General features: G+C 45.4%; 2 protein-coding genes across 2 annotated transcripts in view; one reads left to right on the top strand and one right to left on the bottom strand.

Annotated features, from left to right (window-relative positions):
* Positions 1–473: 473 nt before the first annotated feature.
* On the bottom strand, positions 474–5,273 carry FKBP3 (FKBP prolyl isomerase 3). The gene is made up of 7 exons (XM_054826949.1): positions 5,092–5,273; positions 4,922–5,023; positions 4,727–4,834; positions 4,245–4,380; positions 3,178–3,245; positions 1,447–1,544; positions 474–696 (listed from the first exon to the last, which is right to left on the bottom strand). Exons 1-7 carry the CDS (start codon positions 5,200–5,202, stop codon positions 642–644), a joined length of 678 nt encoding a protein of 225 aa, XP_054682924.1. The 5' UTR covers positions 5,203–5,273; the 3' UTR covers positions 474–641.
* Positions 5,274–5,387: 114 nt separating this feature from the next.
* FANCM (FA complementation group M) overlaps positions 5,388–12,240 on the top strand; it is a 77,541-nt gene continuing 70,688 nt past the window's right edge. Inside the window, exons 1-4 of the mRNA XM_054827630.1 lie at positions 5,388–5,936; positions 6,675–6,847; positions 9,025–9,102; positions 9,798–9,956. Coding sequence (XP_054683605.1) covers positions 5,468–5,936; positions 6,675–6,847; positions 9,025–9,102; positions 9,798–9,956 — 879 coding nt within the window. The 5' untranslated portion in view covers positions 5,388–5,467. The remainder of the gene's footprint in view (positions 5,937–6,674; positions 6,848–9,024; positions 9,103–9,797; positions 9,957–12,240) is intronic.

Raw genomic sequence — 12,240 nt, 5'->3', positions numbered from 1 at the left:
CCCAAGTCTCAGTTCAACGCCTGCTTTGTTCAAACAAACTGCTGTGGCTATGGCATAGGAACTTCCGCAGCACGTGTGGTTCTCTGCTGGAAGGGAGGCATCAGCTTGCATTCCATGAAACGCTTTGAAAGGAAAAATTCAGGGTATGGGTGGGTTTTTTTTAAACTTAAGCAATGCCTAGAATATAAATGTGTAAACTTCTTCCTCTTCCCCTCTTCTAATATTTTGGGTTAATCAGAATTAAAACTCAGCAGCTACAGGGGAAGCATGGCTGAAGACCTGAGCTAGGTATGGAAGTAAATGGTTTTCAGCAAGAGATCATTTGGTACAGCAGGGATAATAAAAAGTCGTGGCACTTCCAGGGGCATCTACTCCTTTAACAGTTTGCTGGAGAACCGTGCAGTTGTCCCCGAGAGTAAGAGAAGGAAGGTTTAAGGTGATGGTATACACAAAAAAGTGAAGTCACGCACATATATAAACTATGTTTTCTTTAGTGGTATGTTACTGTACAGGGAAAACAAACTTGATTTCAATACAAGGCCACAGTTGTAACTATATCCTGAAGTTACAAGAGCAAAACTGCAGTTGCCAGAAGCTTTCTTGATCATAAATGGATTCCCAGCAGCGAAGGAAACTTCATTTCATTCAATATCCACCAATTCTACTTCAAAGAAAAGTTTTGCATTTGGTGGAATCCTGTTTGCACAAGTTAAGGAAGCTTTAAAAAAGCCACCCCAGCCCACAGTCAAGGCATCAGTGGTCTGTGATTTACCACCTGTCCTGTTCCTCATGTGTCAGTTTTATATTTCACTGACCCTGTGTAACATCTTGGATTTAGCGTGCGAGTACAGCTGCTCTCTAACAAACAGAGGCTGTCACGAGACAGGCAGTGCCAGCCCTGCAGCTACACCTGTACAAAGACATACTTCTCTTCATTCCTGTTCCTCCGAAGATGAGCAGCCAAGTCTTACCTGACCTGCCTACGTGTCATTTCCATTTTTGGGACACAGGCACTGGTCTTCCTCTGGGGGGAGGTTAGGCTGGCTTACTGTACCACGGAGCGAAGAAGAATGTCTAGACCATCCTTTAAGTTACCATGATACAGAATACGAGCAAGGGAGAACAATCGCTTCCCTTCCTCTGGGAGCACTGGTAAAGAAGAAACATGACTGCACAAGGCACTCTGCGGGATCACTCATTCCATCCCCTATTTCCATGGTATCCCAGAACCAGTTCTCGCCAGTGCTCCCCCCCAAGAGTTCTTCAAAACAAATGGACAATCGCATCCATCAACTAAGTTCACTGAATTTTTTTTATAGCGTTAACAGTCTAAGCCTGCCCTGTGTAACAAGTGAATGCTCCCCCATTACAGCCCTGTCCATAATGCATGCTGGAATAAAGTGCTTTTCCCAGTTACTTAATGAGGAATTGATGGTAGAAGGATACTTGGCATCGGGCTGCCCTTTCTTGCCGTATGCCCACTCGGGTTCAATTTCCAGCTGAGCCTTCTCTCCTTTACTCATTGTTAAGAGAGCTTCATCCCACTACAAAAAAAAAAAAAAAGCAAACAACCACAAAACAAAAATAAGAACCCAAAACAAACAACAAAAGAACATAAGCAGTCTTAAAGAGCTTAAGAAAAAGCGGATTTCATACGTTTTTCCAATTTGTTCCTACCACTACCTGCGCGATAACATGTCATTCTCTCCAGCATGCTCACCCACCCCGGCGCAAACGCTGTGCAATAGTTTCACATTCTTTTTATTTGTGGAAACATCCCCCCAGGGCTGATGTTCCCAGCTTCCACATTGGCCTGTACTGTACTTCACAGTGCAAATTGTGTTTTTCTGTTGTCGACACAGTAGTGACCCAATGAAGTAACACGCTTGTTTCAGTGTAAGTACGCACAGTTTCAGAACACATTTCACAGCAGGCCACCACAGAGTCGGTACCAAGGGGTTTGTCTCCCTCTCTGCCTCAGGCTTCCCTGCCTTTCTGCAGCATCGATGGTTAGTGTGTGTTTAAGGTGATGCTTAAAGACTGATTTTATTTCACCGCCTGTCCCCCTTCAGGACTCGCTCACACTGCCCAAAGCCAGTGTTCAGTTCAGCACCGTATCAACATTTCGCATTGAGCAGCTGCTGCTCGTGCCTTGTAACTGCGTAGGGAACAGATCTGGCACCCACCCACACACAGGAGCGTTACGCCAGAGGCTAAAGAAAAACCCAGGCGACTGCTGCTTCTGCAGTACTGGCCGCAAGCCCAGGGACACTTTCCCCTTCTCATTTCCAATCCCGTTGCCCATAAAGGCCTTTTTCCCTGCACAGCGGCAGCATGGAAGATCATGCCAGGTTGGGTTCGTTTTGTATTTTAAAGTCAGGTCAGTGTAAGATCCTTCTTGCATTCTTGTCTTATGCAGCCAGCCACCAGTTTCACCAGGGCTCAGCAGCAGCAAGGCAGTTAAGCTCCTCATCTGCTTGGCGCGCAAACCGGTATCTCCCAGACACACCAAGTGCACACCACTGTTTGCGACTTCAAGATGTAAGCAAGCAGGTGGGTGTGCAGAGCACTCGATTCTTCTACTGAGTGCTTCTGGTCTACCTAGCTATTCCCTCACACAGCTTCCCCCTGCACTACTGTAGCACTCTGCGCTAGGCAGAGCGGGGAGTTAACAGCATCAAAACTGCAACTCACTTCAGTGCATGACAGCGACCAGAAGTTGGAGCTTCAGCATCCAGTTCAGAGGTAATGGGTGAACTGAGCAGCGCATGAAGAGGCACCGAGGCAAATAGCAAAAAGATGCTGTGAGAAAATCTTCTGACAGGCTAAAGCCCACCAACCAAATGCATGCAGGGACAGGTGGAGCCATGGGAACCCGATAACCTGTCTGTTGTGCAAAGCACTAGACAGACATGTGCAAGAGGCTGTGCCTGTCCCGAGGAACATGTCGTCGTTACACTGTTTTCCACACACTACTTAATAAGAGGAATGACACTGCAGATGGATGAATAAATCCATAAAGAATAAATACTACATCCTGTGGAGGCAAACACTTTCAACTTGCCTTTTTACCTCCACAAGAAACAAGAACAGCAGCTCAAAATTTGCACCCCAGTCATAAATCCTGCAGACTGAAAACTTTTTCAATTTTGAGGGAGTCATTAATGGTTTACTTACACCTCTGATAACTTTTCCTACGCCAACTTTGAAACTTAAAGGTTTGGCTGCTTTTTTCTTCTTTGAACCTGAAAGACAGTTTTATATGTTCATTTGCTTTAACACCACACTAGCACATACTGTACTTCTTTCTAAAATTACTATTATGATCATGCTTGATACAAATACCTGTTCCTACAATATTATTTTTAGCCCAGTGTCAGATTTTTAGGGGAAAACTTAGTGCTGTGCACTAAAAACATTATTAAATGCTGAAGTTGCACCAAGAGCTAAAGTTGATGAGCATCTTTCAGATACTGCTCCAGTGAACCTAACAGACTCATTTCTGAATTACTAAAAGTTGACGGTACAAGTCATAAACACATTAGTTCAACAGGGAACGTACAACCTCATACAACAAGTACCATGAATTACAGACAGTATTCCAACAACAGCCCTGCTGTCCCTCTCGGTGTCAGACATCACTGCTGGAAAAGCATTTCTAGAATTTCAGTTTCATATACCTACATCCTCTAATCGAGGAACTGTCATAAAAATACCAGCATACTTCTCTGCAGTGGATACAGTACACCAGACTACTTGAATTCACTGTCATTTCACTGCCTCCGAGTTTAAGAGTTTATTGCAGAACCACACCAAGACACGTCTATTTAGAGAAGCTGACTCCACTGTTGGTGCTTAAGTTCCATAGATAAGGGAAGCTCCCCAAGCAGGAACTGTCTTTCCTCCAAAGTACTTTCAGTACGGATTAAATCCCCACATTTCTCATTTTCTGTGGCCTAGAGAACGCCAAAGGTAAGGTCTGGCAAGATGCAGCAGTGTCACTTGACACCAGCTGGTCCTAAAATACAGCCCTGCATTCCCTCAGGGAAGATCAGGCTCCAGGAGCAGACTGCAGGGACACCCCAGTCAGCTCAACAACATGGTGGCAAAAGCAGCTGGTCAGGCCTCCCACTACGCACACGGTCCAGAAACAGACGCTTGCCCAAGGCTGCTTAACGATTCCAACTAATTTCCTCTACATGCATTTGCAACCAAAGCCAAATAGTATATAGATATGACCTTACTTGTTTGAATATTGGTATCGAAGACTGTTCCATCCTGTAGTTTTCCTGTATACCAGCAATGAACAGTGTCTCCTTTCTTCGGAAAGTTGGTTTTATCACCCTTCTTTAAAATTGATTTTGTATACTTTGGTGGCCCCTGAGTTTATAAAAACAGAGTTATGACTAGTCACAGACATTCAAGACCAACAACCAGTAAGCTCAAGGCACTGAATGAACACATGCACAGTTAGTGAAGGGCACATTTTACAGTGTTCATGTGTTACTGCAGTGCTGTAATATTTGGGGAAAACATAGCAGCGTAGGTGCAGTTTTCAGCAAAGACACGCTTTGGGAGAGATGCACCGGATCGATCATTAATTCAAGTTACAGAAGCTGCATAAGGTTAAGGCATCCTATAAACACCAGACTTCTTGCTGTAACTAGGTTTCTGAAGACCTGGTTAATTTGGCAGCCCCACGCGATGGCAGGGGTGCTGCACTGACCTCCTCCACGGCCTCCTCGGGCTTCGCCGCTTTCCCCTTGGCCTCCTCTGCCTTAGCGGGCTTCGCCTTCTCGGCTGCCTTCTCCGCGCCGTCCGTGCCCTTAAACCGCTGAGGGGCGGAAAGGGGATAGCAGCAGTCAGCCATGAGCTGCCGCCAGCCCCGCAGCCCCGCGTCCCCACCGCCCCAGCCCCGCACCTGTGTGTGGAAGAGCTGCGTGTAGGCCGCGATAAGCTGCTCCTTATTCGCCGTCTTAGCCACGTTCTTCACCTGCCCCAGCAGCTTGTGCTCCGCCAGGAACTGTAAAACACGGCAGTGAGCGGCGATGGGACCCCCGGCACACGCCACCCACCCCTTACCGCCCTTACCGCCTGGGCTGCGTGCTCCTGAAGGAATTTGATTATATCCTTCTTAGGCAGCGCCTCGCTCCGCAGCTCCTCAGTACTCCAAGGCTGCGCCGGACCCGCCGTCGCCGCCATTTTCCCGCCCGCCACCGCCTCCTCCACCACCTCTTCCTCACGTACCGCCCAACTTTCCCGTCAACCCCGCGGGAGCCGCCGCAAGGACGAGGGGTGGGACGGAGGGCGGCCTTTCACCGCCCTCCGTCCCACCCCTCGTCCTTGCGGCGGCTCCCGCGGGGTTTTCAAGCGGCGGCGCTGAGAGAAAATGGAGGACGGTGTGCTTGGGCGCGCGTTACCTCAGAGCGGGCAGGAGCCGCGTGGAGCGGCAGCGCCCTGAGGGAGGATGAGCGGCGGGCAGCAGCGCACTTTACCTCAGGCCTGGTGGGCGGCGAGCAGGAAGGCGCCGGAGGAGAAGAAGAAAGAAGAAGAAGAAGAGGAGGAGGAGGATGATGCAGACGATGACGCAGACGATGACTTGCTGTTGGCGGCGGCCGCGGCGGTGGCGGACCCGAGCCCCGTGGCGGGTTTCTGCGCGGCGGCGGGGTCCATTTGGATCTACCCCACTAACTACCCAGTGCGCGGCTACCAGGTGCGCATGGCCCGCGCCGCCTTGCTGGGTAACACGCTGGTCTGTCTGCCCACCGGACTGGGTAAGACCTTCGTGGCCGCCGTCGTCATGTACAATTTCTACCGCTGGTTCCCCTCCGGCAAGGTGCTTTTCCTCGCCCCTACCAAGCCGCTGGTAGCTCAGCAGATGGAGGCCTGCGCCTGCGTCATGGGGATCCCGACCCGGCACATGGTCGAGATGACAGGTAGGGACGGGGCCGGGTCGTGCTCGGAGGAGCCGCAAATATCGGGCTGCTTAGCTGAAAGGCGAGGGCAAGCAACGTGAAAAGCCACAGTGGAGGAAAACCCCCAAGTAGTCTTTTTTTTTGTTTGTTTTTACGACAAGAAGATTTTTAAGGCGTTAAGTTTAGGTTTTTCAATAGTTGAAACCCCGGGTCACCAATATAAGGGTGATGAAGCATGTGCTGGAACATATTTTCTGGAGCTATGGTGTGCAGCCCTGTGGTTCAGAGAACCTTAGGGTTGCTGCACAGAGGTGTAAGTGCCTGCACAGAAAATATGCTCTGTATGAAACTTTAGCCAAAGAATAATGGCGCTTTTTTTTTCTTTTAGAAGTATTTGAAAACTCCATGGTTATTGCTCACTAAAGTAACAGCCTCAACAACTGAATCCACAACCTGTTCATAAGCACAAACCTTTGTCAGAGGTGGTGTAAGTTAGGTATAGGGCTGCAGGAGGTGAGGGGGCATGTCAAGCTTTTTAACCTTTTTTTCCATGGTTTAGTGTTTTAATGCAAAAAATCTTCCTAGTCATTGTATTCACCTTTTTTTTTCCTGAAAATGGGACTGGCCTCAAGGTGTGTGCTATTTTAAAAGGCACTCATTTCCCAAAGCCAATGTGTGTCTGCCAGTCCTGTCAGCCTTCTGCTGTTGTTCTCAATTCTCAGCAGAATGGTTCGCTAATGTTATTTCTTTAATTTTCAGGAGGAACACAAGCCCTCAGTCGGAGGGAGCTGTGGACTACCAAGAGAGTCTTTTTCCTTACGCCTCAAATAATGGTGAATGATCTTTCTCGTGGGACATGTCCTGCTGTAGAGATTAAATGTTTGGTTATTGACGAAGCGCACAAAGCCCTTGGAAATCACGCCTACTGTCAGGTAATGCTGGAGTCACCCCACTCTTGTCTCACAATTACAAAAAGCCTCCTTCCAAATCACTTACAGAATCTCCATAAAGTGTCACTATCATCATTGCTGTAGGAAGATGGTCCTTTAGTTCCTTAGCTTTGTTTGAAAGAGATCAAAGAGTCCTCTATGTCATCCTCTATGCCTTGTTTTTAATTAAAACCTGTATTAAAACTTGGTAAGGTGAGATGAGATCTCAGTAAAATGAGTTCAAGATTTCTTTTTAAAATTGCCTTTTTTTCTTAATTAGCAAAGAGTTTGTTGCATTATCTTGGCTTAAACACCTTATAGCAGTATGTGACCTAAAAGACAGTTACAGTTTTATTTACTGGAGAAATTGACTGAATGTGTACGGAGTTGTGTCTAGTTGCTCTTTAGAGGAAAGTAGGTGTTTTCTAGTGCTTGTCTAACTTAGCATGCTGGAAGAGAGATGGTTGCTTGCCAAGTTAAAACAGTACGTGTCGGTTTGTCAGTGTCACGGTTTTCTTCTTCTATCACTTTTCAGAACTATAGCAACTTACTTTTCAGAGAATTTAGGCTTATAGGTTATTTTATTTCAAAATACTATATAAAACTATTTTCCTAAAATATTTTCCTATTATGTCAATTGCTCTGTAACATAGAGCTAAGGCTTGTATTCATTAGCTTTTGAGTTGTCTTAGCTATAGCTGAGAAAAATTTCTTCCATCACCCCTTGTCAGTCCCCATGGCTGTGAAATTGGTAGGTTTTGTTCTCTGTTTTAGCTATACCTTTGCATGATTTTCTTTAAACTATCAGCACAAATTGAAGTCCTCTTTAGTCTCCGTTCACTTATTCTCTGCAGCTTTTGTGTTATCCCAGACTGGTTTGGGTGGGAAGGGACCTCAGAGCTCATCCAGTTCCAACCCCCTGCCATGGGCAGGGACACCCTCCGCTAGCCCAGGTTGCCCAAAGCCCCATCCAACCTGGCCTTGAACACTGCCAGGGAGCCAGGGGCAGCCACAGCTTCTCTGGGCACCCTGTGCCAGGGCCTCAGCACCCTCACAGGGAAGGATTTCTGCCTCACATCCCATCTCCATCTCCCCTCCTGCAGCTTCAGGCCATTCCCCTTGGCCTGTCACTCCCTGCCCTTGTCACCAGCCCCTCTCCAGCTTTCCTGGAGCCCCTGCAGGGACTGGAAGGGGCTCGAAGGTCTCCCCGCAGCCTTCTCTTCTCCAGGCTGAACAACCCCAACTCTCTCAGCCTGTCTCCATAGCAGAGGTGCTCCAGCCCTTGGATCATCTCTGTGGCCTCCTCTGGACTCTCTCCAACAGGTCCATGTCCTTCTTGTCCTGGGGACCCCCGAGCTGGACGCAGCACTGCAGGGGGGTCTCAGCAGAGCGGAGCAGAGGGGCAGAATCCCCTCCCTCGACCTGCTGGTCACGCTGCTGGACACGCAGCCCAGGACACGGTTGGCTTTCTGGGCTGCAAGTGTACATGTTATATTACGTTATTTCTAATTTTTATTGTTTTTTCCCTCCCTGTGCAGTGCTAGGTGGTTGGTCAGAAGACATGGTGTTCACTGGTAGCACTAGCAGGGTTTGGCTCTGTGGGAAAACGAAGCAGGGAGGCAATTTGAATATCGTTTGAATGTTTAGCAACTATTGTACTTCTCCCAGTTTTGGTCTTAGGGAGGGTTGTAGAATGAGAACCTGGGAGGTCTAAGGGAATATTCAGCCATTTTCCCAATTGCTACTGCAACATTTTTAAGTGAGACTCAACTGAATGCTGGTTGGCGTGGTGGTTGTCCTTTAACTTCTGTTCAGATTTCATGGGACTAATCATTCATGGCTTACTTTTTTTAGAGTGATTCTTCAAACTTACTTTTTGGCAGCTTGCTTGAGTTCATGTGCAGTAAATCTCTTTGTTAAATCAAGTGAAAAATCATTTCATAATTTACCAAGGTTGTTCTGCTGAATGGGACTAGGGGTAATATACTTAATCAAGATTAAATGTTCTTGGATAAAATGGTTATAAATTGAACACTTCCTGGTTCCCATTGAAGTGTAGGTATATTCTTTTAAAAATATTTTGTTAAGCTTTTTCTGTTTCATGGGTGTTTTCATTGGTACAGTTTGTATAAGCAAATAATCTCCTTTAGGGATATTAACAGAAACTTTCCTGTTCTTAGGTTGTAAGGGAACTGAGCAAATATACAAATCAGTTTCGGATCTTGGCCCTAAGTGCCACCCCAGGCAGTGACACAAAGGTGAGTCAAATCTACCTGCATGGTTGGAATAATAAGGTTTCAGTAGAATGTTTAATACCATTTGATACAGTTTGAAGGCTGTGCAGGATACTGAAGTCTGTTAGAGTTCCACATAAAAACCGAATCTCTTTATAATCCATAAGTTGTTGAGGGTTTGTCTTTTTCTTGCTATAGACTCTAAACTATTTATTTCCTGGCCTTTCTAAAAGGAAATAATACCTTCTGGTTTTTGAGAATACAAAAGTATATACTTGAACCAAAAAGTATATACTCTCAATGCAAAATGGCTTTCCTATTCTGTTCAGTGCAGTTTATTGGGTATAAATAAGGAAGGCTGAGGTTTTCGGTCTATGGCAGATGGACATCTAAATTCAGTTTAAGCTCCTAGCTCCAGGTTACTTCTCATCAGGTATTTTGTGGTACACCCAAAGGCAAAGGGAGAGTTCTGTCACTCCAGCCTTCGTGCAATAGCTGCTTTTTGTGTTAATGAACTTACCAATATTGGCTCTTTGCATACTACTTGAGATCTTTATGTGGAGAGTCTTTCATTTTTCACGTACAGGTCATAGGTACCTTTTCTTTACAATTATATTCAAGGCTTGCTAAAATATGGAAATAGTTACTTTCATGTGATACTGACTTGCATTGTTGGAATGTTAACAAGCAAATACCCTTTTTTGTCGCTTCTCAAACAGGCTGTGCAGCAAGTTATTTCCAATTTACTCATTGCTCAGATAGAGGTATGTGCTGAAGATTCTCCGGAAATTCAGCCTTATTCTCATGAGAGACAAGTGGAAAAAATTGTTGTTCCGCTTGGTGAAGAATTGGTAGAAATTCAGAATGCTTACATCCAGGTGAGTTGTTGCATTTCTCTATTGTTAAGTGGACAGTGTCACTAAATATATAATCTCCCTTCCTATTTTAACTTCTCTATCTAGACTAGCAATAACTTAAAAAGCTAACACTTTCCTATACAATTAACTTTGCCTCTGAGTGTAAAGCAAAGAAGAAAACATGGTTTGAACTACAGCAGCTGCTGTTTTGTTTTGCACCAATGATACCTGTTACCTTGCAATAACTTAAAAAGCTCTGATGGAAAACTTACAATTGAATTAGTTTTCTCATCCTCTTTCAGGAGTCCTTGCAAAATTGACATGAGATCTAAACTGAGAGCTTCTTAATTTGGCTGAATTTAGTAGTAGCAAGGTGTCGACAATGGCCGTGCTTGTGTTGTCCAAGTTATTACTAGCCTTATGAAAACCATATAGTGTCTGAAATGTCCAAATGTAGGACAGATTAGCAGGGATCAGAACTGTTAGTCAGTCAATGATGACTTACTGGTCTGTGTCTTCTCAGTAAGGTACTAGTAGACAAATAATATTACATAAGATACCACTTTGAAAAGTTCAAAACATATGTTTCTTTTTTGGTAAGAGACAGTAAAAAAAAATTAAGAATAAGTTAGTATCAGACTGTTGGCCTTAGAGTATGTTTTTAGTTAAAGTTTAATGATTTTGTGGTAGTGTGTGTGAAAACCATTGGAAGACAAACTTCCTTGTTCATTTTCTAGATTGAATTAGATCTGCTGTTTTCAAACCAGCAACCTGAGAGTGTATTTAAATGAGGAAGTTCCACTGATAAGCTAGCAAGAACTTTAAAGGTAGTTTTGTCACTACGGGAGCCTCTGAATGTTTGCATTGAGTGCAGGGATTTAATCTGAGGTGTTTTACTTGAGATTTAAGCAGAAATAAGCACATAGGTCTGGCTAATCTGGTGTAATTGAGGAGTATAGACAAACCTTGACAAACTTTGATGGCTGTCACTGTGGCTTCGGTGGTTTCTATTTCCTTTCTTTGATCTGGTATTTGCATTTGTATTGCTACTGCTTTACTTAGAAAACAGGACTTGTGACAACGCAGAGGGTGTGAAAGGATGGTGCCCGTTTGGGGGCAGCCAAGCCCTGGTCTTGGAGACCTCGGCACTTTCAAAAGTGGCTCCTGCACCTCGGTTTCTGCAGAGATGTTTCTGCTGTTCTGTGGTTTTCTGCAGCACAATCATGGACCTCGGCTGTGTCCTGAATTTCAATTACACCATTTACCCTGTGTTTGGCTTCTGAGCGGTTTGAGATCAGGACAGATATGTGAGTGCAGTCACAGACACAACAAGCACGTGTTGCATGATCCTTATCCCCTACCAAAAATCGGTTGTGAAGTATGTTCTGAACGGCATCTGGATTTAGGAGAAAAATCAAATACACGCATGTCCTGGTTTCAGCTGAGATAGTTAATCTCCTTTCTAGTAGCCGGTATCGTGCCATGTTTTGGATTTAGGATGAGAATAATGTTGATAACACACTGATGTTTTTAGTTGTTGCTGGGTAGTTGTAGTGTCTGCACTAAGTCAAGGAATTTTCAGCTTCCCACGCTCTGCTGGCAAGGATGTGCATGAGAAGCTGGGAGAGCAGAGCCAGGACAGCTGACACAGGCTGGCCAAAGGGATGTTCCCTGCCACCGAGCATCATGCTTGGGATAGAACTGGGGATGCTAGCTGGGAGATGGGATTGCTGCTCGTAAACAGACTGAGCATTGGGTTGTTTGCTGCAGGTGGTGAGCAATTGCATTTGTGCCTCACTTGCTTTTTATATATATTTATATATAACTATTATTCTCTGTTATCCTATTAAACTGTCTTTACCTCAACCCATGAGGGTTTTTCCCATTCTCCTCCCCATCCTGCTGGTGGGAGGAAGGGTGAGCAGCTGTGTGGTGCTTAGTTACCAGCTGGGGTTAAACCGCCACAATACGTCACTCTTTAAGTACTGCTGCTCAGCAGTTTGATTCTGAAACCAGTCCTACCCCAGTCTGTGCTGCAGTAAGAATTGTGGGAGGCTGTGCTGGATGCTTGACAAAAATGGGGTTGCAGATGGTTTCTGCAGTCAGGAGTGAGTTTGCTAGCAGACCTGCTAGCTGCAGCATGTAGGTGCATAGCTCCAAATGTATATGTTTATTTCAAAGAATGTATGTTTTTTGAAAGTTATGGAAGTTCTTTGGGTCTTAGAGCGACCATTTCAAACTTGGGCCTTAAATGGATTTTGTAAAATCAGAATAGTAACTTGTGATTTCTGCTCTTTCCATTGAA

The sequence above is a fragment of the Grus americana genome, chromosome 5 (assembly GCF_028858705.1).
Source record: "Grus americana isolate bGruAme1 chromosome 5, bGruAme1.mat, whole genome shotgun sequence".
NCBI lineage: Eukaryota > Metazoa > Chordata > Aves > Gruiformes > Gruidae > Grus > Grus americana.
This window is presented reverse-complemented; position numbering and strand designations above follow the sequence as displayed.

Excerpts from the sequence above, each read along its gene's own strand:
- FKBP3 (XM_054826949.1), bottom strand. The coding sequence starts at position 5,202 with ATGGCGGCGACGGCGGGTCCGGCGCAGCCTTGGAGTACTGAGGAGCTG. Across the intron at positions 1,545-3,177 it reads TAGGAAAAGTTATCAGAGGT|TGGGATGAAGCTCTCTTAAC; the intron begins GTAAGTAAACCA and ends TTTTTTTTGTAG. Across the intron at positions 697-1,446 it reads AAAGGGCAGCCCGATGCCAA|GATTCCACCAAATGCAAAAC; the intron begins GTATCCTTCTAC and ends TTGTGCAAACAG.